The sequence below is a fragment of the Mugil cephalus genome, chromosome 4, assembly GCF_022458985.1.
Source record: "Mugil cephalus isolate CIBA_MC_2020 chromosome 4, CIBA_Mcephalus_1.1, whole genome shotgun sequence".
Lineage (NCBI taxonomy): Eukaryota > Metazoa > Chordata > Actinopteri > Mugiliformes > Mugilidae > Mugil > Mugil cephalus.
This window is the reverse complement of record NC_061773.1, coordinates 20260894-20287785: the sequence shown is the minus strand read 5'-3', so window position 1 is coordinate 20287785 and position 26892 is coordinate 20260894. Positions and strand designations below refer to the sequence as shown.

Sequence of the window (26892 nt, the reverse complement as noted above, 5' to 3'; positions counted from 1 at the left end):
ATCCTCGTGTCCATCCTTGGAGGGAGCTTCATTCATAAGCTGAAACCTTAATTATGTAAGGAGGCAGTGAAAAGGATCAAACTGATTAACTGACTTTTACTGTTGCATTTGTCTCACAGCATGAATGCACAGAGAATACCAATGGAATTTAGAATTCATTGGTTGGCAAAGTAGGAAATGCCAGGACCCTCTTAGTGCAGCTATAGGGGTTTTACCTTAATAAAGAATTTCGTAACCTTCCACTTCATGTTGTTAACAGTGACTGGGGGCCCTTTCATCAGCCTCTAACCGTCATTAAAACTGAGCCCCTCTCTGAGCGTAAACAGGCAAAGATATTTTAGACCAGAGACTTATCATGAAAGTGCAAGAGTAACACCCTGCTGAGAAGAACTATCAGATTAGTCAAATCCCATCACGGAATATGACAAAAGCACCCATAGCTAAGTATAGATAAACAGTTAAACACGCACAGTCCTGATGCAAAGGCCTGCACACACACACAGACACAAACTCAAGTTTTAATTTCTTGTCTAATTTCTCTCTGGTGCGAAAGCGGAAATGACAACAACGAATGTAGGAAATTAATAACAGCCTCCTATAATAAATGTCACGAAACGAAACAGTGATGTCACTTCTCTCCTCTTCCCTTTGGCAGGATTACGGTGTTTACCCAACACCCTCAGGTGCAGTGACTGAGACGTCGCTAGGCAACCGCGCCATCCGTGTTGTTGCTCTGCCTCTGGCACTCAAGTGGGAGCTTATGTGGACTTAACTCTGAAAGAGCAGCAGTGTTGAGGAGTGGAAGGGGGATTACCAGGAAAAATATTGGATTGGGCTGAGGCACAAGGGGCGAGGCCTTACCTGAATCACCGAGACGCCATGAGAGACTGTCGGGCCATGCTGGTTCTGTACTCATGGCTAAAAGCCCGTTTTTTTTCGTGTGTGGCTTCATGCAGCAGCACAATGCTTTTATATTAGTAACGACAGAGTGCTTTTCCTTTTTTTTTTCTTTGCAAAGCGCTATCTAACATGGGAGTCACTGAAAGGTCAATGTAATAGTCTGTCCTGTGGGTGTTGATCAGAAGAAAACGTGAACATATAAACGTTAGAGTCAGCCAAATATAACCAGGACATTAAGCATCACGAAAATGTAGTCTGACTCCGTGTCTGATACACCAGAATCTCACATAAAGGTGAAAATGAGATACTGCCACCTAGTGGCTCCAAATGTGCACTTTCATTGTAAGAAATGAAACGTTGGCTCGTCAGCACTGTAATTGTTCCTCTTTGGTTGGCACAGATTCAAAAGCTGCTCCTAATCATTGTAACATGAGGCTAACGTCCAGTGGCAGAATGGCCTAATCATTTCCAGCCCTTGGTTTATGGTGAATGTTAGCAGCTGATGTGGCAGCTGTTGCCAGTGCATCGTGTGTGGGCCGATAATGGAGAGGACTCGACAATACAGACCAACAAAGGAGCAGACAGACTGGTAGCAGACTGTGTGTGTATGTGCGTTTGGGTTAAGAGCTGAGTGCCGTGCTCAATAGCTGCCTGCATAGACCCAGGGGAGACACACTGTGTATTACATGTGGCTTTACAGATGCTACAGGATTAAGTAGAATTATCTGTGAGCAGGTAGAGTAAGAAGGAATTAAAGGCATTCAGCTCATTCACGTACAAAGCCTCACTCAGAGTCCTCTGTGCCAGACGCGCCTCGCATCCAGATGTTCAAATAATGCAATGCTGCCCCCTAGTGAGATACAACTGAACACAAAGATGCAATAATAACCCAACTGAAGTTTCTTCAACCAAACCAGTTACTGCAAAATCATTATTTATTCAAACTTTTCAATAGAGAAAATGTGATTTTTCAATTCTATACAAAACCATGTGTAAAACTTTAGGTGTAACATTTACAAATATACAGGAAGAAACTTCAGTTTCTTATGTTAAACTTACTAAAAGGGGCTGTCCAGTAGCACACCAAAATGTAAGCAGGTACAGAAATAACTGTATGAGGATGATATTATTCACCACTACAAGAGTAAAAATGTGTGTTGGTGGGTAGCTACAAAAATAGAGTTTTAGGTAGATGTATGTTTGGTATAGCGATGCAGGTTTAAATGCTTAAATTTTAGAAATCAGTACAGGTGACGCTAATTCAGAAGGTAACATTAAAAGGATTAAAATTAAGAACAGACTCGCCTTCTCGCTTCAAAATCTATAACCTAATTTTAAACATGTAGGTTGATGCACATGTTGAGTTTACACTACATGAAACAACTGAGGTGTTGCATGAAATTAAATAAATAACTAAGCATCGAAGCTTGAATTTAGTAAATAAATATGGAGGAATAAAATCAAGTAAAGTAATAGAGATGACTGATACTGAGTGAGTTACAGCAGGGTTAATTGCTTATAGATGGTTGTATGGCTTATTCATAGTTAGGAAGGCAACTCAGTAGGTTACACAGTTCGGAGTCAACTAATTCAAACTAATCCCGCAAACTATAAGCGACAATAAAACAACTGTTTTAATAAAATTAGCTGGTGTCCTAATAGGACACACAGCTTTAATTGCTTTGAAAGTCTACTGTGCACACAAATATTTAGAAAATATACTGTACTATGTTACGGTGCATAATTGTACAATACGTAATATTTGTTCATACAAATAAAAACCTTCCTCACAGAATGTTTGCACCTTTTTGAAAAAGAAGTTAAATGGGGTAAATAAAGGGGCATTACTCAGTGACTCCTGAAAGTAGGCATTATTTGAGGAGGGAGGTAGAGAGGCTATCAAATATGGCTGCTATTTTATTTCAGGTGTATTCGGTGGATCTGAATCACCTTGAAATGGGCCAAGTCGACGTTCTCCTCCTCTTTATTTATGAGAGTCTCTTATACTCTCTGTGTGGTGGGAGTGTTCACACTTGTCTCCCCTCTCCTGCTCCTTCTCCTCCTCCTCCCCCCCCTCTCCTGTCTGACATCAAGCCTATTTGAGAAAGCCCTTGTAGAGGAAATGGGAGTGACTGGTAGATCTCTCATTCTCCAAACAGAAGAGCAGGTCCCTGAGATTGACACGTGTGATGCGCTGCCGTGTGGGTCTGGAGCCTGATGAACCAGGTCCACCAGACAGAGAGGAACCTGTTCCCGATCCCTGCAAGATGAGAGAGAAACATGAGACAGGGAACTTAACAGTACTGAGTGTATGTGTGTGAGATGTATCATTTTCATTTGTGCACATTTAACCCTGGCCTCGACTCAGTTCTTAACATGCCATTGGGATTTCATAGAGAAGCGCCGAATATTCACCCGAGCAGATCTGGTACCTACACCGGCATATAATCAGCTCCCAAAGGAGTGAATTAAAAACTTTAAGCCTCAAGAAATGCATGAGCTTCCACGATCCACACAGTTTTGACGCTTTCACAATTAAATCAACTTGTGCACATTTGGAAAGGGTGTTTTCCCATGTAGTTTTTTCGAGAACCGCTCAACCAAAGAGACACTGCGCCCCCCTGGGTCCTGAGCAACACACCTGGCATAACACAGATGCCTCCCTAAGCAGGCACTAAACCATAGCCCCGCTGGAATGAAATCCTCACATCTGTAGTAACTACTTGAAATTAAATTCAGGATGTGGCTGGCTTTAGCACAGTTTTGCACTTATGGGCTTCACTTGGGCCTCGCCTGAACCAAACCAGTGATAAAACGATACTACTTCACATCAACCAGAAACAGGTTTGCATATACATTGAGATTAGTGTCTGAACACACACACTAGGATGGCAGCAATTCACCAGCCAGCTATCTAGAAGGGTGACCCTTTAGATGTCACTGCTGATCATCCATCAGCGCACTTGGCACATTTTGAGACACTGCTGTGAAGTAAAGGTTTTCAGCCCTTAGTGGCCGTTTGCAGCTGCCTGTCTGTCCTGTATGGTCTGTTAAACTGACACTTAAAGCCAAAATGTGATGACTCATTCAAACTACTTTGAAGTTGACAATGCACTTATGGTCCTCAGCAATACCCGCCAAAGAGTAAAGCAGATCGGACAAATGTCTGAAAAGAGACAGAGACTGACACAGTCATTGATTGGGGGGGGGGCTTAATTATAAGTCAGAATTATATATTTCAATTTGAAAATATATTCATGTGTGGAATCAGCAGTAACATATGGAAAATAGAGTTTAAATTGTCGGTGGAAAACGCTGCTTTACAACAGACAATCAGCAGCTGGAAAAATGAAAGGATTGATTCATGTCAGTCAATGAACTCTTCCTTATCACAAGCTGTTGGAACTACCTTTCCTTTACGGGAGAAAATAGACTGCGCTTTAGAAGAAAACCTGCGAATGTGTGAAGACTGTAAGAAGGATAAAACCTGAGCAGCAGCTGTAGAATAATGAAAGAAATGAAATGAAAGGCATTCCATGTCAGCTCCAGTCTTGTTTGCTGTTTTTCTTGTTTATTTTGAACTTCAATCTTGAATTTGAGAAATTACAATGGCTCTGCGTCACTATAATAAAAGAATGGGGCAGGGTGCACTTTCATCTAAAATATCTTTATTAAAATGTGATCAGTGGTTATAAGAGTACGGGAGAGACTAGTTTCACGAGTACAGTGCTCTTGCCCGATCTGATGAGAGGCTTCATTTTATTATAGTCATGTACAGGAGACTGACAGTTCCTGTCAGGGTTATGGAACCTGATTTTATTATTGCAATCGGTTACATTTTAAACTGAAGTTGCATAACAGAAGTTCCACAACTGACTTCTATTTGCATTTATGCAAGGCTTTGAAATATCCGCAAGTGTGAGTAATGTGGTTCTCAGTTCTTTCCCCGCTCAACCACAGAGGCAACGACTGCTCTTGCCAAGTAATTATACAAAACAAGCAGGTGATAAAAGGCGGTTAATGGGGACAACAGTTAAAGTAAATGAAAAACAAGACAGGGTTACATATAAAAACAAGACTATACAAGATACACAGTACTGTGCAAACGCTTTAGGCAAAAAAAAAAATGCCGTAAACTAAGAATGCTTTCAAAAAGGGAAGTGTTAATAGTTTATTTTCATCAATTAACAAAATAAATTTAAAATAAAAATTAATATTTGGTGTGATCACCCTTTGCCTTCAAGGCTGCATTAATTCTACTTGCACACAGTTTTTGAAGGAATTTGGTTGGTAGGTTGTTCCAAATATCTGGAAGAACTAACTACAGATCTTCTGTGGATGTAACTTTCCTCAAATCCTTCTGTCTCTTACGCCTCCCTGATGGTATTGAATGATGGATAAGTATCTACCTGTACTTCTCAGCATTGAGGACACCATTAATCTTGACCAAAGCCCCAACTCCATTTGTAGAAATACAGCCCCAAACTTGCAAGGAACCTCCACCAGGCTTCACTGTTGCCTGTAGACACTCATTACTGCAGCTCTCCCAGCCCTTCGGTGAACAAACCGCCTTCTGCTACAGATAAATATTTCAAATTTGACTCGACAGTCCAGAGCACCTGCTGCCATGTTTCTGCACCCTAGTTCCCTTGTTTTCATTCATAGTTGAGTCCCTTGGCCTTGTTTCCGTGTCAGAGGGATGGATTTTTGACTGCAAACTTTCCATGAAGACCACTTCAATCCACACTTCTCCAGACAGTAGACGAGTGTACCTGGGTCCCCACCAGTTTTGAGCTGATGACTCTGCTGGACGTCTTCTGATTTCCAATGGAAATAAGCTTGATTTGTTTTTCATCTGCTGCGCTACGTTTCCATAGCCGACCACTGTGTCTGCGATCCTACAAAATCCCCGACTTTGTGCAAGTGTACCTATAAGACTTGATGTTGATTTGAAGGCAAAGGGCAGTAAAACCAAATATCAACGCGATTTTTCTTTTGTTCATTCATGTCTGTGAAGGTTCTCAGTCATCCAGGTCATGGTAATCCAAAAGGCATTTCAAGGAAGGCAACCGGACTCGTAGAAATGTCTTGAAGATGTTTCACCATTCATGTGAGTAGCTTAGACTGGTGGGAAGTTGAGGTTTAAATAGGAAAACTCTGTGGGTAAAGCCCATCAGAGACTTGCTTGACATGTTTCTGTAATAACCAGAAACTGGTGCCACTAATTTCCATTAACGGCTGGGAACTTACCTGTCGTTAAGGAGGGGGACTGTGTGCTTTAGCTATTTATCATATTAATACGGTTTTGTTCACTCACTTTGCATTTTGGAAATTGATAAAGATAAACAATCATTATTTATATTTTTGAAAGCATCTTAGGTTACACGATTTTCCCACACCTGCCTTAAGGTTTTACACAGTACTGTACGTGGGGGAGTTACTGTATTGAATGTTACCTCAGCTGAAGCAGAGGAGGATGGAGAGTCCAGATTCTTCCTCTTCTTTCTGGGGCCGATGGCTGCCAGAGCCGTCAGATTGGCCTCCCTCTGTCTCATCTGAGCCAACTCCTGCTGCTGCATCTGGACAACGCACAGACACCAACGTCACAATCAGACACAGAGCACATAAATGTACAGAAACACAGAGACTTGTTGGCCATCTTCCTCCTCTCGTCCTACCTCTTTCGCCTTCTGCTTCAGACGCAGCTGCTCTGGATCCTCTTGCCGAGCTCGAGACTGCAGGGCCGAAAGAAGAAGACAATTGATTAATAATCCAAACTGGCAAAGCACACGAAGTTTCAAGGCTGAAGAAATTTGCAGGTATCGAGGCAGCGGGTTGAATTCAAGATGAAAGGCAGAGAAAACTGTCTTATCTAAAAAGATTTGAATTTACATTTTTCTTCCACGAAGCCTTTTTGGTTATTAATTGCTGTCAGAAATACCTGATTCATTCCACTCTCACTGGTGCACAGTTAAATCTGGTGTTATAAATTCATCTCTAGTGCCATTTGATGAGTCACATAGTATTTTCCTTAGAAGTCGTTGCCTCCAAGCATCCTAATGATGAGTCAAAATCATTCACAGATGATCTTTGAGGAAGAGACAATCTGAGGGATGCCAAATAACTAAAGGTCAAACCTAAAAACTTTAAAAGTAAGAGAGTGTGGAACCTAAAAATAATAACAAAAACCTAAAAACTGTTCTCAGTCTATTAGATCTTCACTGACATCCGTGCTAAATATAATACATGAAGGCGACAAAGAGCGTGTTTTGACTGTTACATGAGTTGCTTCGTTTCCTAAACCCACCTTTGGTCAATTACATCTCAGTTTATTATGAAAATGTTTGCTTTCGAAGACAACCAGTCTTAGACGTATTTGGACGTCTGTCGGGGACGCTGTACCTTAGCTGCCTTCAGGAGGATCTCTCTCTCCTGTTCCTCTTTTCGTTGTTTCTCTAACTGGTCCAGCTGCTCGAAGAACTTCAACTGAGCACGGACGTCACTGCTCTGCTCGTAGTTGTCATCCTCCTGCCAAAGGACAGAATGATACACTGTTATCCCACAAACAAGCACAACACTACAAAGACACACATTATTTTTAATTGTCTGGAACAACCTAGTTGATGCTTAACCCTTTATGGGGCAAGGAACCATATTTGGCAACTTCGGCACACATTTTAAGTGTGTGTCCCTGTGTTTCTCAGTGAGGTTTAGAAACAGAGAAGATCAAGGCAAAATTCTCAGGTAAAATCAGGTTCAAATGTGGCCTTCAAGGTCCACTTCTGCATGAACGATGAGTTTAATTTATTAGGTACCACGAAAAAGTGGCCTCGTGCTGTTTAATGTGATAATGAGAAAGTTAACAAGCGCCTGAATCAATAGTTATGTTCTAAAGCTCTAAATACATGTTTAAAAGCAACCGTATATGTTAAATTCATTCATCTTGATTTTTTCTTTATGAAAATTAAAAAATTTCACCAAAGTAAAACAGTTTTCTGATGTCCTACAATAACACTCTAGGGCCACAATTTAAAACTTCCAAGTATTTCAATTTGTGCCCTATAAAGGGTTAATCTAAAACTTAGAGAAAAACACTCTAGTTTAACTTTTTCCACATTATGTCTCTAAACAAACCTTGAAATTGCCGTTTTTCTGCTGGGCTACCTCTGAGACTTTCTCGAGCAGGTTCTGAAGTCGCTGCTGAGTGGCGTGGGACACGTAATTAACCACCTCAGCACCCAGGTCTGTCACTCCATACCTCCTACCTACAGTCGATGCACCACAACAGTTCTATAAGACACCGATCAACAGATGGATATTGTACAGCTGACAGGGATGCTGGTGTCTCACCTATCTCCAACATTCTCCTCTGCAGCAGGGCGCAGGAGAGAAAAGCCTCGTCCTTACACGAATGTGTCACCGCTCCCACGAGCCCAGAATTGGTGGCTAGGATGTTATCGCTTTCCTCTGATAGGTTCACTCCGGCCATCGAGGCCACATCGTTAATGTCATCCTCATCTCTGTGAACACAGATGCAATAAGGAAAAATTAGCTCATTACACTGAAGATGAAATACGGCATGCTATATTAAAACCTTCTCTTTATGTATCAACCACAGAATATTTCTGAAGCAACAAAAATGCAGCTAATTATTGATAAAAAAAAATCACGTTTGAATGATACGTACTTGAAAGTGCCTCCTCCCTCTTTGAGCTTGTTCTTTAGAGCCGGGGTCAAGGCTGCAGCAGAGACCTGTTTAGAAGCAGGTGGCACCCCTGGCCTCAAGGGAACTGGGAGAGACAAAACAGACCTCAGCTCACAGACCTCGTCTCACCGTACAGACACACAGACAGAGGTGCTGCTAGACTGACATCTCACCTGGCTGCAGCTCTTTAAGCTGAACCTGTTGCTGCCCCAGCACGATGCGTCCAGGGGCCTGATTCCTGACAGTTATCATGGGCGTTGTTGATAACGTTACCTGAGGTCTCAAAATTGCTCTTTGCTGCTGAGGCTGGAGAACCTGAAAGGGAAAGGATTACAACAAAGATTATGCCTTGCCGAGGACACTATATTTAGATGTTATTATGGTGCAGCCATGTTTATTACTTATTCTAGTTCCTTTATATTTGAATGCTGTCTTATACCTTTACTTTCGTATTCTGACACCAGCAGCAGCCAGTTTCTTAAACACATACAGTGGGGGAAATAAGTATTTGATCCCCTGCTGAATTTGTAAGTTTGCCCACTTCCATAGAAATGATCAGACTCTGGTTTTTATGGTTGTTTACTGGTTATGGGTATAGACAGAATATCAATCGAAAATGCATAAAAAACACACAATCTAAAAGTTATAAATTGTTATGTATTTTATTAAGGGAAATAAGTATTTGATCCCCAACAATTCACTTAGAATTCAGGCTCCTACAGATTGGCTGGTGCGCATGTGGCACACAGCTGTGCTCAGTCAACTAATTACCAATACTCCTGATCTTAACTCGTCATGTATACAAAGCACACCTGCTCTAAGAATCAGTTTCTTACATTCCAACTTCTACAGCACCATGGGCAAGACCAAAGAGCTGTCAAAAGATGTCAGGGACAAGATTGTAGACCTGCACAAGGCTGGTATAGGTTACAAAACCATCAGCAAAAGGCTTGGTGAGAAGGTGACAACTATTGGTGCCATTATTCGCAAGTGGAAGACCCATAAAAGGACCATCAACTGTCCTCGGTCTGGAGCTCCCCGCAAAATCTCGCCTCATGGAGTGAGGATGATGATGAGAAAGGTGAGGGAGCAGCCTAAAACAACACGGCAGGAGCTTGTTAATGATCTGGAAGTAGTTGGGACCTCCGTCACCAAGAAAACAGTTGGCAACACACTGCGCCGTTATGGATTGAACTCTTGCAGTGCCCGCAAGGTCCCCCTGCTCAAGAAGGCACATGTACAGGCCCGCCTTAAGTTTCCCAGTGAACATCTAAATGACTCAGACAAGGCTTGGGAGAAAGTGCTGTGGTCTGACGAAACCAAAGTTGAGCTATTTGGCATTAACTCGACCCGCCGTGTTTGGAGGATGAAAAAATGTGAGTATGACCCAAAGAACACCATACCCACGGTTAAGCATGGAGGTGGAAACATCATGTTTTGGGGCTGTTTTTCAGCAAAGGGTACAGGGCAACTTCACCGCATTATGGGGCCAATGAATGCAGCCATGTACTGTAACATCTTGGACAAAAACCTTCTTTCCTCAGCAAGAACACTGAAGATGCCTCGTGGGTGGGTTTTCCAACATGACAATGACCCAAAACATACTGCCAGGACAACAAAGGAGTGGCTCAAGAAGAAGCATATTAAGGTCATGGAGTGGCCTAGTCAGTCTCCAGACCTTAACCCGATCGAAAACCTGTGGAGGGAGCTGAAGCTCCGAGTTTCCAAGAGGCAGCCAAGAAACTTGAAGGATTTAGAGACTGTCTGTAAAGATGAATGGGCCAAAATCCCTCCTGCGCTGTGTGCAAACCTGGTGACCAACTACAAGAAACGTCTCATCGCTGTGCTTGCCAACAAAGGTTTCTCTACAAAGTACTGACTTGTGTTGTGCTTGGGGATCAAATACTTATTTCCCTTAATAAAATACATAACAATTTATAACTTTTAGATTGTGTGTTTTTTATGCATTTTCGATTGATATTCTGTCTATACCCATAACCAGTAAACAACCATAAAAACCAGAGTCTGATCATTTCTATGGAAGTGGGCAAACTTACAAATTCAGCAGGGGATCAAATACTTATTTCCCCCACTGTACATGTACTTGGTGAAAAACTGATTCATATGGCAGATGTCGCTAAAATGATTGATACTCTTTTACGAAACAACATACACAAGTTTTAAAACTGACTAAAGTAATTGGTAGAAACAAAGCAGAAACATTGTTTTTCATTCTCAATGTATAATTCATACTGCTAATACTACTAACAAAAAAGGCATGGACAAAAATACCCGGATCCCTTCCCTCATATTTAGGGCTTCATCATCTTGAAGTAATCAAATGCTTTAGGTGCAGTGGTAACTCCTTAACAAAAAGAAAGTGCTCTTTCCACTGACTGGCTCTTTCTATGTTCAGCTGGATGCAGGACTTGCAGAATGTTCCTACAGCTATCTGTCCATTTTTATAACCACTCAAAAAAAATCTTTTGGTTTTGTGACTTCTCAACTAAAGTTTTTAACCCCCGTCTGGCTTTTCTGTGATTCAAATATGGAGTCTGCTTGGTTCTCCAGCACTGTTCTTTTCAGACAGACAGACGTCTCATCTTGGAGGTGAGCTTCCATGAGTCTTTTCCCACCACTTTAACTTTCCTTCTGCTCAGTATGGGTTGTTTTTTCTTCTTAACACCACAACCCAGGTGGATTATTATAGACGTTAATTAATTTGTATTCTTTACTTCTGACCATTACTTTTTTCAACATGTTTCCAGAAAAGTATTTTTATCTTTTCCTCACTACAGTATCAGACTCATTACAATCCTTTCATTTATCTCCTCATCTAAATGTTCATTCTAAGTGGCATTTATCATTTCAAAGACCTTTGCAGAACAGCCAAGAGTTCTTATCTATTACAGCTTTCTTTTCTTATTGCACTGTACTGCATTATATTGTTCTGTATTGTATTGTACGTCATACTGAGAGCTTTTATTTTTAACACTAGCCAAAAAGAACAGAGCATTGTTTCGGTGAGGTAAAAAACTACCAAAACAATATGTCTATAAATGTATCTCAACCTTGGACATTTGTCTTCATTAGTTACCAGAGAGGGAGTCTGTCCTGGTTTGCTGACACCCGGCAGGAGCTGGGGTCTAGTGACTGGAGCAGTGAGGCGAGGGGCAGTGGTGCCCAGGACCACTGTGGTGGAGGTGGGCGAGGGGGAAGAAACTGGACCTGAGGCCGCTTGGGGGAGCTGACTCTGCTGGATGAAAGCGGCTGAGTCTGGGGTGAGCTGCCTCAAGGCTGGGAGGCTCCTCTGCAAAGAACATTATATGAATGGACCATGTAGAAAACCATATATTGTCATGATCTCTGCTGAAAGATGTGATTAATTGGAAATAAATATAAATAAATAAGCTTCCCTACCTTGAGGAAAGGCACAAGATATGGTTGGGGTGAGGAGTTGAGCTCTTTGTACAATCTGCTGGTGAATTCTTCAGCTTCCAGTTTGCCCTCCTAGTAAATCACAAATAGCTGTTAGTGATAACTGTCATATTTATAGGTGCTCTCATGGTACAGTTCAAATATTAAATACCAGAAGTTGCCGTCATTAGTTTTGTGGAGATCTCTCCAACTTTTTTTTTTTTTTTTGAAACTGACATATTTAAATGAATCAGGAAATTAGCGGCTATACCCAGTGCTATGAAAAACATTTTATTTCCAGTCATTAAAAAAAAGTGTGCCTCTGTTTGTAGGGCTCACTCACCAGGAGGTCCTTGACCAGCTCCCTGACAGTGGCTGCAGTCTCTGTGGATTGCTTCCCGCTGGATGCCAGCTTAATCAATGTAGACAGGAAGTTCTTACATTTCTTCACATTCTCTATTGTCTCCTGTCAAAAAAAAAAACAATATCTGGATTAAGAAACTCACATCTCATTTGTGAATCATTATGTTGCATGCTTTGCCTTGTGTTGTTATACTATGTATTGTTGGAGCATCTGAAACTCTGCATGATCCGTTGGGATGTGAGTAACTCACTTTGCTCACTGTTACTGAGGTAACTGTGGTCCCTGGTGTTGGAGTAACCGTCCTCTGTGTCACTCCGGGTACTGCGGCCGCAACTGAGCTCTGAGTAGACGACACAATCAAAATGTCAGTCATAGGGGTTTTCCATAGTCTGTTCATCGATGATTCATTCTGTCCTGCTCCTATAAATATTATTTAGATTATTATTATTTCTTTTTTAACAGTAACAAGTTTATACACATCTTTCTTCCTAATACTTTGTAGTACGTACTCAATAAATAGCATCATACTGGGCTGACTATATCTCCTGAGTCCTGAAGAATAATTCCTTCAGGTTTAGATCTCAACTCTGCCATAATCAGTGCAACAAACAGGATTAAAAATAAATCCCAGGGAAACCGAGGGATGACATACTGTATCTTCACACTATACAGTGGGGGAAATAAGTATTTGATCCCCTGCTGAATTTGTAAGTTTGCCCACTTCCACAGAAATGATCAGACTCTGGTTTTTATGGTTGTTTACTGGTTATGGGTATAGACAGAATATCAGTCGAAAATGCATAAAAAACACACAATCTAAAAGTTATAAATTGTTATGTATTTTATTAAGGGAAATAAGTATTTGATCCCCAAGCACAACACAAGTCAGTACTTTGTAGAGAAACCTTTGTTGGCAAGCACAGCGATGAGACGTTTCTTGTAGTTGGTCACCAGGTTTGCACACAGCGCAGGAGGGATTTTGGCCCATTCATCTTTACAGACAGTCTCTAAATCCTTCAAGTTTCTTGGCTGCCTCTTGGAAACTCGGAGCTTCAGCTCCCTCCACAGGTTTTCGATCGGGTTAAGGTCTGGAGACTGACTAGGCCACTCCATGACCTTAATATGCTTCTTCTTGAGCCACTCCTTTGTTGTCCTGGCAGTATTTTTTGGGTCATTGTCATGTTGGAAAACCCACCCACGAGGCATCTTCAGTGTTCTTGCTGAGGAAAGAAGGTTTTTGTCCAAGATGTTACAGTACATGGCTGCATTCATTGGCCCCATAATGCGGTGAAGTTTCCCTGTACCCTTTGCTGAAAAACAGCCCCAAAACATGATGTTTCCACCTCCATGCTTAACCGTGGGTATGGTGTTCTTTGGGTCATACTCACGTTTTTTCATCCTCCAAACACGGCGGGTCGAGTTAATGCCAAATAGCTCAACTTTGGTTTCGTCAGACCACAGCACTTTCTCCCAAGCCTTCTCTGAGTCATTTAGATGTTCACTGGCAAACTTAAGGCGGGCCTGTACATGTGCCTTCTTGAGCAGGGGGACCTTGCGGGCACTGCAAGAGTTCAATCCATAACGGCGCAGTGTGTTGCCAACTGTTTTCTTGGTGACGGAGGTCCCAACTGCTTCCAGATCATTAACAAGCTCCTGCCGTGTTGTTTTAGGCTGCTCCCTCACCTTTCTCATCATCATCCTCACTCCATGAGGCGAGATTTTGCGGGGAGCTCCAGACCGAGGACAGTTGATGGTCCTTTTATGGGTCTTCCACTTGCGAATAATGGCACCAATAGTTGTCACCTTCTCACCAAGCCTTTTGCTGATGGTTTTGTAACCTATACCAGCCTTGTGCAGGTCTACAATCTTGTCCCTGACATCTTTTGACAGCTCTTTGGTCTTGCCCATGGTGCTGTAGAAGTTGGAATGTAAGAAACTGATTCTTAGAGCAGGTGTGCTTTATATACATGACGAGTTAAGATCAGGAGTATTGGTAATTAGTTGACTGAGCACAGCTGTGTGCCACATGCGCACCAGCCAATCTGTAGGAGCCTGAATTCTAAGTGAATTGTTGGGGATCAAATACTTATTTCCCTTAATAAAATACATAACAATTTATAACTTTTAGATTGTGTGTTTTTTATGCATTTTCGATTGATATTCTGTCTATACCCATAACCAGTAAACAACCATAAAAACCAGAGTCTGATCATTTCTATGGAAGTGGGCAAACTTACAAATTCAGCAGGGGATCAAATACTTATTTCCCCCACTGTACATCAAATACCATATATATAGAAACTTAAGAACAAATAATAATTTATAAAATAAGTTTACACTTTCTTCCACACCTTTTCGGACATGAAGAAGACGGAATATTTAATCCGTTACTTTATTGTATATTTATTTACTGTTATTTATGTTTCTATATGATTATTTTGGTTTTGTTTTTTTTTATGTTTGAAATAAATAAACTAAACTAAACCTAAGAATTGCAAGCAGGTTTAGATCACAGTGTCAAGAAATGTTGAGCTGCCAGTATGAGCATCTGCAGTTTGTGCCATAAAACACAGAAAAAAAAGCCACATGAACATCAGAAATACTTTGAGCACCACAGACCTGAAAGACAGGCGGTCTGTGAAGAGTGGTGGATGCAGTGAGTGATGTTGGAGCTGGACAGTTCTGTCGGATGATGGTGCCGGGTGCAACTTGTCTGCTGATGATGGCGTTTCCAGGAACCTGCGACGAGGAAAATGTTATCAACACATTTCATACTGACAGAGACAATACCTACTGTATCCTCAAAACCGAAATTAAACACTTTATCATTCTGTAAAAATTAAGATTACTGACCCAATTTGCTATACAACCACACTGCTTCCGATACCCACCAACGTAAGTTATACAAGCTGATGATGTATTACACTCAACAGGTGTTTCTCATAGCTGTCAACAGGTTGAACATTGCCTGTTCTACAGACCTAAATATATATATATAAAGTTCTTCTCAGGTAGACCTGGATCTTACCTGGCCTGCAGTCACAGTGGCTGGTGCAGCAGTCCTAGGTGCCATTCCTCCCTGCGCCTGGGCTTGCATCTGGGCCAGAGCCTGTTGAGGAATCATCAGCAGCTGTCCACTCTCACTGCGTACGAGCACCATGCCTGAAGCAGGTCAGAAAATACACACAACAGTCTGAATATAATTATACGGTGAAAGGAAAATTAGAAATTAAATAATGCAGCATAATTATTTTAATTTCTGAACGATAAAACAACACTTTTTTTTTAAATAAGTGCAGTTTAATCAACATGATGAGTCCCTGTCTCACAGTTCAGTTTAAATTTTGGGAATTATCAGCGCGTGCATTATAGAATAACATTAAACTACATAATTCCTTCAAGTATACTTTTGCAATTATTGATTAATTATTGATCACACAAAAATAAAAAATAAAAAATCGCAAATAAATGAAAAGCTTTTGACTTCACTCACCCGGAGGGAGCTGGATGTTCTGTATGCTGGGCTGTGCCGGGGAGGTCTGGGGGAGTCTCGGGGCCAGCATCTGAGGGGTCTGGGGTCGGATCCCTGCAGGACTGACAGCCACCGGCGCAGGAACCCGGGGAGCAGCGACGGATCCCGGAGAGGCAGCGGGCTGCGGAGCTGCCTCCGTCCCTGCTGTCGGTGGCTCTGCCTTAATGATGTGGGACACGGAGCTGACCGGCGGCGGGCCGTTGTTTGGGGTTTGTATACCCGTCTGACTCGTCGTGCTGACAGGAACCACCGGACTCGCAGCGTTGTTCCCATTCAAAGTTGCAGCCGACCCTGAGGTTTGCATAGGCGGCCTGACGAGGGTCACCGTGGTGGGTCCCGTTGCAGAAGCCGCAACACTCTGCGAGTTCAAGAGCGGCGTCTGGATTACACTGTTGGACGAGGGGGGCATTGTCGCACCGGACAGCCCTTTAGACAACACTGATCCACTGTTGACAGCTGTGACAGACATCGCAGTGCCACTTGTCACTGTTGTCCCCCCGAGAGGGGCAGCGCTTCCTGAATTGTGAGAGTTCATAGTTTGGCTCCCATTGAAAGTCTGCGCGGAATATGAATCTGCTTTCTCCCGGTGATTAGGGAGAAAAGTTGCACGATCACTATCGAGTGTTTTGCCAGGGTCATGTCCCGTGCCGGAGTCCGTGCTGGCCGTCGATGCGTCCATAGCTGAACCGCGGGGAGCTCGTCATGGAGAGACCCCCCTGCAAGTCAACTTGTTAAACAAGGAGCACAAACAAAATTTGAATGTGATGGGGCGAGACTATGGCACGGCTACTGCTTTGCTGTGTCAGTTCTGGCGCTTGATTGTCGTGTATACTCGCAGAGTCAAAGAGGAAAGCAACATTAGTATTTACAGCGTACCTGCAATCGTCTTGACCAAGTCCCAGCTGGACATTAGCTCGAGCTACCCCCTTGTCCCGGAACTATAACCATGTAATTACCGGCTGCTCCGTGCCTACCCCAGTGGTTGTTGTGACACAAGAACGACAGTTGTGACTCTACGGACCGCTCAGGATGACAAACTACCGCTTTATTCACCCCTGTGTGTGAAAAGAGCTCGTCCAGCGGGTTGTAGCAGACCGCCATCTTCGCACTCCTGCGAGCTTGTGAGAAAAGTGGGGTACTTACCAAATGACGTGCGCATGCGCACAACACACACAGCCCAGGCGCGGGGGGGATTCTGAGGGCTGTGATTGGCTGCGCCGCGTTCTAAAAGGCGGAACCAATGGCCCCAGCTGTCATTCCTGGGGAAGTGTGAGAGCGATCAACATCGTACCGGAGACGAACTGTTTTCATCAAACACTACAGCGCTTCTGTGTTATTTACGCCTCCACGACAACTATTTCGCTTCAGAATTCTACCGTGCGACTTTTGGTTGAATAATAACGTGGTTTGCAGCAAGCGAACTACCCTAATTTTAGAGTTTATTCACGCTCGGTGCGCTGGGCAAGATGGCTGCAGTGTTTATAGCCAAGCGAAGTCTCCGCTTAAAGAGGCGTTCACGGGACGGGAGCCCCACCCTTCGTAGAGAGGAAGTGTACTATGCGAGATTAGTTTGGTGTAACTTTGCGCATTTGCAACTTTTTACAAATACTTTCTGTTTTACTCTCGTGCACGGGCTAAAATAAAGATCCAGTTGTGTAGTATATAATTTATTTTTAAAGGAGCTACAGCTGAAGCTGCCCCCACCATAATATACTGAACAATGTGTGATTTTTGCCCACGACTAAAATAGGCAAACAGGATATTTCTTTTAATTAAATGGGACAATTGTGAAGTATATTTCGTATTTTTATGAATTATCACGATTATTAGTATTATCAATCGTTGGGCGGTGTACGCCGACTGGCTAAAGAAACTAACCCAGCTGATTCGGCCAGCTGCAGAGAGGCGCGTCACTGCCAATCTTATAAAGCGCACAGGTGCTCGCTGATTGTGCACATGTTGATTAATTAATGCCCGTGTGCCCGTGCTTTAGCGTTCTGTAACTTAGCTGCTTCTCAATCCGCAACCACGTTTTTGCTGCAAACATGAGCGCCGGAGGAGGAACTCCTTACATTGGCAGCAAAATAAGTTTGATATCCAAGGCACAGATTCGTTATGAGGGAATCCTCTCCTCTGTGGACACAGACAGGTCCACGGTTGCTTTAGCTAAAGGTAAGTTGCTAAATTTGGCTTTGTGTGCATTCTCTTAAACGCATTACTCTACATTATTTTATTTATTTTTTTCCTTCAATTAATCAACTTTGCATTCTGCCAGTTAAGTCCTATGGGACAGAGGACCGGTACACTGATAGACCAGTGCCACCCAAAGATGAAATTTATGAATACATAATCTTCAGAGGGAGTGACATCAAGGATATAACTGTGTCTGAACCACCAAAACCACACCATGGACTGCCTCGTGACCCTGCAATTGTTCAGGTGTGTGTGGGACAAAGCGATTTCCTTGACTTATTTCCACACGAAGAAATGTGTTGAGCATCATTACAAGTTTAAGTATTTAAAACTGATTAAACAAATTTCGTTCTTTTCATCGGTGTGACTTTAGTCATCCCTTGGAAGCTCCTCAGCTGCCTATCACCCACGCTGGAATTCGTACAGGGACATGATGCCCAACTACAACCCACTGGCTGCTAGTTCTCTTCTCAACCAGCAGTACAATGCAGCACTGGGCCTAGGTACAGATAATAATCTCTTGGTCACGTATGATAACTACATGTTAGTTTTCTACCATGCTTCTGCAGTTCCATCAAGCGTAACCATTTGTTCTGTTCACTCAGTACCGGGACTTCATGGCCCAGCCAGAAGAGCCCCAATGGTCGAGCAGGCAGTCCAGACCATGCCTTTGGCCAGTGCTGCACAAAAAAGGGGAAAGCCTCCAATCCAGCCACAGGGCAGACAGCTCGTACGTCCTACCCAGCGCTCTCGTCAGGATGGTTCCCAGGTTCAGAAGGAGAACGTTCCCACCAGTAAGTTGACATCAACCACAGCTCGAGTGCAATGACCCATTTACTTCTTGCCTTTCTTTCAAATAAGAATAAGTGTCTTTTTCACATTTGACCTGTACTTAGGTCGAGCACCATCTCAGCCAAGTGCAGCCAAGGTTCAAGGCCAAAGCGCTGAGAACCAGAAAAAAAGGCAAAAGCAAGGTATCAAGTGTAAAAATGCACAAATGAAAGCTTACTGACAAAATTGCAATATTTAGGCAAATTTTGTTCATTGGTCAGTAAGAAAAGGATCTCGCAGCAAAATGTGAGACCTGAGGAACCTGCTCTTGGTCATCATTAACTTTTTTGTTTCTTTCTCTGATGCTTACTTGCAGGCAGGTCCAGGAACCGAAGTAGAGGCCAGCTTCTAGTGAAAAACTCGAAGGCTTCAACTTTGGAGTTTGAGTCGGATTTTGATTTTGAAACGGCGAATGCTCAGTTTAAAGACGATCTCACAAAGGAAGTTATAGGTGTGTGTGTGTTTTTATTTATTTTTTTTTTCCTGTCAATTTGTGTATGAATTTTATGCATATATATAAATGCCTGTTTTGAAAATTGTTTGCAGTTGAGAAGTCGGATTCCGGAGAGGCCCAGGAGAACCAGGGTATGGAGGAGGACGAAACTCTTGTCGAGAAGTACTACGACAAAGCCAAATGCTTCTTTGACAACATCTCATCAGATCTTAAACCCAGGTGATTTTATATTACCTTTTATTTGTTTGCTCTTTTTTTTCCCCCTGAAAGTTTGTGATTTTAATTTTATTTTTCCCCTTGTGCCCTCAGGAGAACCACCTGGGCAGAAGAGAAAAAATTGAACATAGAAACTTTTGGTGTGCCGGGTCGCTTCCTGAGAGGTAGAGGATTCAGGGGACGTGGACGCAAAGGGCAGAGCGCCACTGAGCAGCGAGTCCTCCCTAAAATTGGCAGTGGGAGGGTGTGAATGCTTTTCTTTGGTTAACACTACTGTAAATATAAAATAGTTTTCTACTCATTTAAAAAAAAAAAATACCTCCCTATTTTCCTCCCATTTGAAGCACTTCAAGTGAAGGTGTGTTTTTGTTTTTTTGTTTCCCCCTTTACCCCAAATGTGCATTTGGGGAATATTCTACTTTGGATCCTTGTATGAAATGGGAGAGCAATTTCTTTTTAATCCAGCAGCTGTGTACTTAAAAATGAATGTATTCATTGGTAGTTTAGAAGCATGCATTGTGGAACTTTTCTTTTGAACAAACAAGCAGACATGCCTTTGTTTTATTTATTTTTTCCTTTTTTTTTTTTTTTAACATGTCTACTCAGCTGTCCAGACATAACTCAAGGTTGACCCTAGAAGACATTCAAATTGAGTTGAATGGCCAGACAGCAGTACCTTTCTGTTTTATTGTTTTTTTTTGTTTTGTTTTGTTTTTTTTTCCCTCCCCACTTGTAAAATGAAAACTTCAGCAAAACACTTAACAGTTGCTATTAAAAAAAACAAACATGTGATTAACAAACCGTATCACTGAATTCTCATCAATTGAGAACAAATGTCACCTAAACTAAGTGAAAACGCAACAAAGAAAATGTAAACAAAAATGAGAGGGTTCAATTTTGTAAGTTTGGTGGCTTGCAAACTGAAGCCAGTTGATTAAATCTTGCGTCCAAATTTTTTAGTGCTTTCTGAAATGACTCGTCATCGGGGATGGCAATATTCTCCAGCTCAGAGTTCCCCCCGGGTTCATTGGGCTCCCCCTCCTCTGCATACACGTGAGGCTCGTAGTCCAACAATTCATTTTCTGTGTCCTGGAGAGAAGCGAGTCTCTGCAGAGATGTAAAAGTTGAACGTTAAATCAATTTTAGTGTTGATTCGAACATGGAGTTGCGTTCTAAAGTGGCGTGCGTGACTGACGTAACACTACTAACCCAATGAAGTAAGGCGAGGAGACCTGCACGGCTGCTGTATGTTCTGTAGAGGAGGTTCATGGTGCTCGCATCCTCAACCTGAACGCAAAAACAGTTTAATCCATCTGGTTGCTGTGTTTTTGGTTACAGGCGTTTTTTTTTTTTTTTTTTTTTTTTTTTAAAAAGAGGAGCCCAGGTAAAATCAATATTTGAATGTCTACATATTCCTGGCTTAGAGCTGTGAAGTACAGTACATTTACTCATATACTTGAGTACAATTCTGAGGTTCTTTGTTTTCATTTTGTTTGCTTATCAGTACATTTCAAATCTACTTAAATCCACAACTTTTGTTTTATTTTAAAGATTATGCCTGGGGGATAATGCAGTATAACACAATGTTGGATATGAATCCAGTCAAACTTCAGCCTGTTTGGCTTCACCTAATCATCCATTTTACAGTCATCTGTGACTGTTCTTCAGCTACGACAGTAACATACTGCTTACATCAATCATTAAGGCATCTATCCTATTTGTATTTGACTGTCACCTTGGAACCGTAACTTGCTGGGAGCAACGGCAACAAAACAATTTCCTGTAAGAACTGATTCTGACAATCTAGTCATGTCACATACTGAATAATATAGTCAGAGGCACTGAACTGGTACTGCATTTTACTTAGTTTTTTATACTTTTGCAATGTTGTATGAAAACAAATGTGTTTTTTTTAATTTTCACTCAGGATTTTTATGTGAAATATTTAACATTGCAGCATTGCTGCTTTTAATTAGGTGAATGATCTGAATACCTCGCACTGACCTGGTTCCATCTGTTGCTGAACTGGTAGGAAAGATCTTTCCTCCAGTGATCCTCAGTGCGCTGATAGATGAATCCATGCTTCACATGCTCCTGTTGCAGCAGATGATTTAAAGTTCACTTCGTTCTCACGGTCTAAAGAGCAATCCTAAATATTTCTTACAAGGCATGCATGCACCAGAAAAGAATGTAGTTTGGCCTAAGGTTTTTAGTGCCATGCATACCCACCATTGTTGAAAACCCTGTCTCATGCTGTCCGTCCTGCCGATCATGGTGATTGTCATTAACTGGCACTGCCTGAGCACTGGTAGGTACCTTTAAAAAAACAAAAACAATAAATGGTCACATCTATATGCAATAAAACGTGTCACTGTCTAGTTGGCAGAGCAGTTACCTGGCAATCTGTTCCTGGATTCTCTGTGTTTGATTGGACAAGTGTGTCTCCACAGGAACTGTCGCTCTGCAGATGGGTGAACTCTGTTTTGCGGCTGATAAAGAGTGTCCCCAGCAGAGCAACTGTCAGATGATAAAAAGTCACCTTGTAGTGAGCATACAAATCTATTATATATCCTCCAACACTGAACAAAATGCCAATTGTGTATTCCTTACGCAAAAGTAAAAACAAGGAGGCAAACACGATGCCAATAGCGGCGGAGTCGGCTTTTTCTGCAGTGTGTCTGCGGCTTAAGCAGTTGGGCAACACAGAGCAGCTGCACACAGTCACACTGAGGTTGTAAACACCAAACTCTCCCTGCATGTCAGAGATCTTCAGAGTAATTGTGTACGGACCCGCGTACACATTAGGCTGCTTCACCAGGCCAGCTGTGTAACCTGTAAGAAATAATTACAACAATAAACATCTGGGCTTTTTTTTCCTGCAGTATCTGACTACCTTGTGGGGCCATTTCTACCATGTGATGGATTCAGTTCCCACTCTCCTTCGACATCCCCCAGCAGCTCGAACGAAAAAGGCCCTCCAAAGGGATCATCATCCCGGTCAAAAGCTGTGATGTTGGTAGTCGAGGGGCCGTCGGAAACACAGACGGTCACATAGTCCACTGTTGGCTGTGGGATGTTGTCATTCTGGTCAGCAATGTACATATGCAGCGTAGCTGTGCCTGTCATAGGAGGCTTACCTGTCCAGGATTTATAAAAATTAAAAAAAAAAAAGTCAGAAAAATAGGCTTTTTTTTTAATTTTTAATATTCAGAGTGTGTGTTTACCATCATCAACAGCATGCAATAAGATGGTGTAGAGGCCGTCAACAACATGAGGAGATTCCCTGTCCGGTGGCTTCACTGTAGTGATGTCACCTGTGTGGGGATCTACCGTTACCCAGCCTGCAGGATCATTTCCTATCTTGTAACTAGGGACAAATGCGAAACAATTTAAGTCAGAAGGAGCCATTAAAAGACCGAAGCTTATATTTGACGGTTTAAACTTCACACTTACACAAAATCTTTCGCTTGAATGGTGTCATGATCCACAGCAGTCACTTTCTTTACCCAGGTCCCAGTGGGTGCATTTTCCTCCACCGTGGCCACTATGACGTCCACGCTAAACACTGGGGGGTCGTTGACATCCTCCACCTCGATGACAACTTTTACAGAGTGAGGCCGACCTGCACCGGCGTCGCCTCCTTTGTGAGTGTCGTCGTCTGCAGAGTGAGGCCGACCTGCACCGGCGTCGCTTTCTTTATTGATGTCGACTTTCCAGAGGCCGGAGCGCGTCCTCTCCTTCACTTTACAGGAGAAATAGGGTGCTTCATTTTCCACCGATATGGACAGCTCTCTCTGTGGTCCCTTCTCATAATCTAAAGGCTGAAATTGTACATATGCGTCAGAATACAGGTGTGTGTGTGTATGTGTCTTGAAATGTAAAGTATGCAGCTAAACACCACTTACTTTTACTACTGTCAGGATTCCATCATTTGTGGCTGGGTCAGTTTCTATCCTGAAGTGTTCCCCCTTGTCTCCGTGTATGGTGTACCTGGCTCTCCACGCTCGGCTGCCTGGACTGTCTTTGTCCGTCACGTGCAGCCGCAGAGGAGAGGACCCAGTCTCATCTTCCTTCACTTTGCGGCTACCCTGTTGTTGTTTGAATCCAGGGTATTGAAAAAAAGTTTGTACAAGAACTTCCTAAAAAAGTTAACCTGCCCGATAAAGGTCAACACATGAGCATAAATTGGAGTGCTGCTGTAGGTCACTAGCTGTCTGCCTAGGGGCGTTTCTGAATACCAAGTACGCAAACTTCATACTTTGAGTACTTGGTGAAGCAGGCTTGACAAGTTCAAATCTATCCCCAGTTCCCCCCAGTTTGCGATCAGTTGTTTAGGAGAAGATATTGTTTATGAATTAATAAGTGGCATTGCCTTGATAACCACTCATACAGTGCTGAGTTTGAATGTCGGACTGCAAAATAGAGCCAGGTACTAAACACGGCTATCCTTCGCCACTTGAGCGAGACAGTCCTCGTAGACCTCCGTGCTAAAGTGTTTATGTTCACAGCACTAATAAACTTGTTTACAGTCTGGAAGATTTTGAAAAAGCTTATGCATAACTTGCGGTATGGCCGCTTTGAGTAACAGGTGGATTATGATTTCAATCGCTAGCTGTCTGCCTAAGGGTGTTTTTGAATACCAAACACGTAAACTTTGGTGGATCAGGTTTGACAAGTTCAAATACAACTACGATCAGTCATTCTGAATGGCTGAGTGACAGCAAACATTCGGGTATTTGTATAAATGGTCTGGTGCCTGCCTCAGCTCCTCTCACACTCCTCCTCTTTGCCCTGTTTTGGTTTAGCCAAATCAGTGGCATCAATAAAGTAATTCTGATTCTGATTCATCTTTTACGTTCTTATTTGTGTGCGTCTGTGGAAACGTGGGCAGAAGAAAGCACAATGTGATGCTGTTAAAAAATATATATATATATAAAAATTTGTTGCCTACTGTTTGACCAGTGATGATGGGCAGGTAGTTGTTGCCGTCCTGGACATGAATCATGACAGTGGTTGAACTGGACAGGCTGACCACTTCCCCGTGGTCTTTAGCCTCCACCAGTACTTCAAACATGTCGGCCACCTTAATAAAAACAAACGTGTTTACATCCATTGTGCTCATCCATATCGAAAGTGCTCATTTTCTTCCAAAGTGGCTTAATCAACAATTAATTATTGTTGTGTGTTCTACTCATCACAGCAGATACTCCTAATTTCTTCCTCATAATCTTTACGCATTATGTAAGTCAACTGTACGTGCTTGCATACAAGCAAGATCTAACTGAACAATAAAAGATTCTCATTCCTTCTTTAAGTAACAACTCTACACCTGACGAGACTGACACATTGACACATTTATATGTCTCTTGCCTCATAATCCAAACATCCCTTAAATGAGATCGCTCCAGACCCATCAATGAAGAATTCGGTGTCTGGAGAGTTCGGAGACACAGATTTGATTTCGTAATGGAAAGTTGAGTTCGGCGTTCCTCTCTGGTCTCTGTCATATGCCAGCACAGTCAGTAGATGGGAGCCTGTTTGGAAATGATAACACAAAAGGACAAAGTGTTCTCAACAAACAATGCTGGGACACGGTTAAGAATGAGAGGCAGAGTCCCGCACCTTGGGTGTCTGCCTCATCGACGCTGAGTTCATACAAGTCCCTCTGGAAGCGCGGTGGGTTGTCGTTGATGTCTCGTATGGAAATCTCGATTCCCAATTTGGTGTCAAGCGATGAATCCGTTTTTACTGAGTTAAATCCGAGCTACAGATCAGAATTCATCATGCATGGTTAGCCACAGCACAAAGCGAGTTGGATTACTTGTTGGATATTCTAGGTGTAATATGAGATGTGGTAAAACAAAGATTAATGAAATTAAAAATATGTATGATATGAAATCATTTTCAATGTCATAGAGTTAGTACTAGAAAACAAGAAAGATTTTGCATCGTAGTGCAGAATTGTACAGCAATATTATCAACTCTAGATGTTGGTATATAAAATGTAATGGCCCAACCTTGAGTAATTGAATCGTCTCATAGTCCACGGCTTTGTGGACGTACAATGTGCCGGTGTCTTTATGAATGGACAAAACTCCAGTTGGCTCCAGATTCACTCCTTCCCCGAACAGTTCAAAGAAAACTCGATAGTTCCGATCAATGTTAACCTACAGTATAAACATCTTTAGGGTTAGCTCTTGGGACATTTTGTTTGATGCATGTGCATGAAAAATATAGTCAGATATAACGTATCAAATAACCATTGTCTTAAGCTCTTTGTAGTATAACATATTAAAATTTATATTTTTTAGTGTGAATACAATTTATCTCTCACCCTGCCCAGCACATAAGGAAAAGGACCTGGATTCTCCTCTTCCATCTCAAAGGAATCAATGATCCACATCCTTTTATGACGGCTCAGCAGCTCTGAGCATGTCATACTTGACAAACAATAAACCTGAAAGACAGGTGAGCCAATTCTTATTAAGTGTGGACACATTTCTCAAGAGAAAATGTGTCGCAATGTGTGGCCAGGAACCGTTTAAGTAAAGTTCACAACTGATTTTATAAATAGTAATCAAAAAAATACATTGTACACAGTTAAACAATATGTTGTTTTGTTTGTTTTTTTTTTTTCACTTTTATGTTCACGAGAAAAAAAGAAAATTTTATTACACCTAAAAATATGTCACGAATAAAGCAGTACAACAAAGCCGTAGAGTTCTTTTTAAAGTAAATGCAGAAATTATTTTGAAAAGTGCAGCTACATACCAGGAGGAAGAAGCAGCAGCGCATGATGCTTGTACTGAGATCAGAGTGAGTGTGTGGTGAGGGCTGTCTTTATCTGACAAATAAGACCCTGCCCTCTGCATTCCACACCCACCCACTCACACACGCACACACACAAATATAGTAATCACAGGTTGTAACTGTGTGTGCCTACTCAAATTTCAACTTGTCCAAGTTCGCTCATAAGTCTTTCTCAGCTTTTCTTACCAGGGCACAAGATTACGTTTGTTTAACAATAAATTCCTCTATAAAAAGCATAACAAGTAAATGCTATAGTCTCTTTATCACTATGAGGCGGTTTGATTATCATTATTACAATTTGATTTTTGTTACGCAACATTATATGGAGTCAGTGCCAACTTCAAATTGTTATGACGCTGTCCAGGTGTGCTCTGTGGTGGGTGGGTGACATTTCCATGTTCCCCTTAGGCATGTTTCGTTCTTTTTTTCCCTATATCTGGTAGCTGCGGAGCACATAAACATTTGCACCT

General features: G+C 42.2%; 3 protein-coding genes across 5 annotated transcripts; 1 reads left to right on the top strand and 2 right to left on the bottom strand.

Moving 5' to 3' along the window:
- Positions 1 to 1817: 1817 nt before the first annotated feature.
- Positions 1818 to 16634, bottom strand: LOC125006501 (transcription initiation factor TFIID subunit 4-like). The gene is given in 16 exon segments (XM_047582575.1): positions 1818 to 3160; positions 6357 to 6479; positions 6579 to 6635; positions 7303 to 7428; positions 8035 to 8165; positions 8251 to 8420; positions 8588 to 8690; positions 8779 to 8920; positions 11703 to 11915; positions 12026 to 12115; positions 12366 to 12488; positions 12637 to 12726; positions 15006 to 15125; positions 15415 to 15548; positions 15880 to 16609; positions 16611 to 16634. Coding segments are annotated over 16 exon segments (2529 nt in total). The 5' UTR covers positions 16623 to 16634; the 3' UTR covers positions 1818 to 2995.
- LOC125006502 (protein LSM14 homolog B-like) lies at positions 16611 to 20165 on the top strand. 2 transcript variants are annotated; one of them, XM_047582576.1, is made up of 8 exons: positions 16611 to 18090; positions 18194 to 18357; positions 18485 to 18614; positions 18717 to 18905; positions 19008 to 19085; positions 19259 to 19393; positions 19489 to 19615; positions 19706 to 20165. In XM_047582576.1, the coding sequence occupies exons 1-8, from the start codon at positions 17964 to 17966 to the stop codon at positions 19860 to 19862; spliced, it is 1107 nt and encodes a 368-aa protein (XP_047438532.1). In that variant the 5' UTR covers positions 16611 to 17963; the 3' UTR covers positions 19863 to 20165. The 2 variants fall into 2 exon arrangements, with proteins under 2 accessions (XP_047438532.1, XP_047438533.1); XM_047582577.1 differs by lacking the exon at positions 19008 to 19085.
- Positions 20166 to 20204: 39 nt separating this feature from the next.
- On the bottom strand, positions 20205 to 26483 carry cdh27 (cadherin 27). 2 transcript variants are annotated; one of them, XM_047582574.1, is made up of 16 exons: positions 26384 to 26482; positions 25947 to 26069; positions 25630 to 25779; positions 25235 to 25376; positions 24983 to 25146; positions 24564 to 24695; positions 23518 to 23700; positions 23066 to 23433; positions 22837 to 22979; positions 22525 to 22749; positions 22223 to 22444; positions 22008 to 22129; positions 21842 to 21928; positions 21617 to 21706; positions 20822 to 20899; positions 20205 to 20719 (listed from the first exon to the last, which is right to left on the bottom strand). In XM_047582574.1, exons 1-16 carry the CDS (start codon positions 26405 to 26407, stop codon positions 20504 to 20506), a joined length of 2469 nt encoding a protein of 822 aa, XP_047438530.1. In that variant the 5' UTR covers positions 26408 to 26482; the 3' UTR covers positions 20205 to 20503. The 2 variants fall into 2 exon arrangements, 1 of the variants encoding a protein (XP_047438530.1); XR_007112591.1 differs by having other exon boundaries at positions 20568 to 20719; positions 21606 to 21706; positions 26384 to 26483.
- Positions 26484 to 26892: the final 409 nt, after the last annotated feature.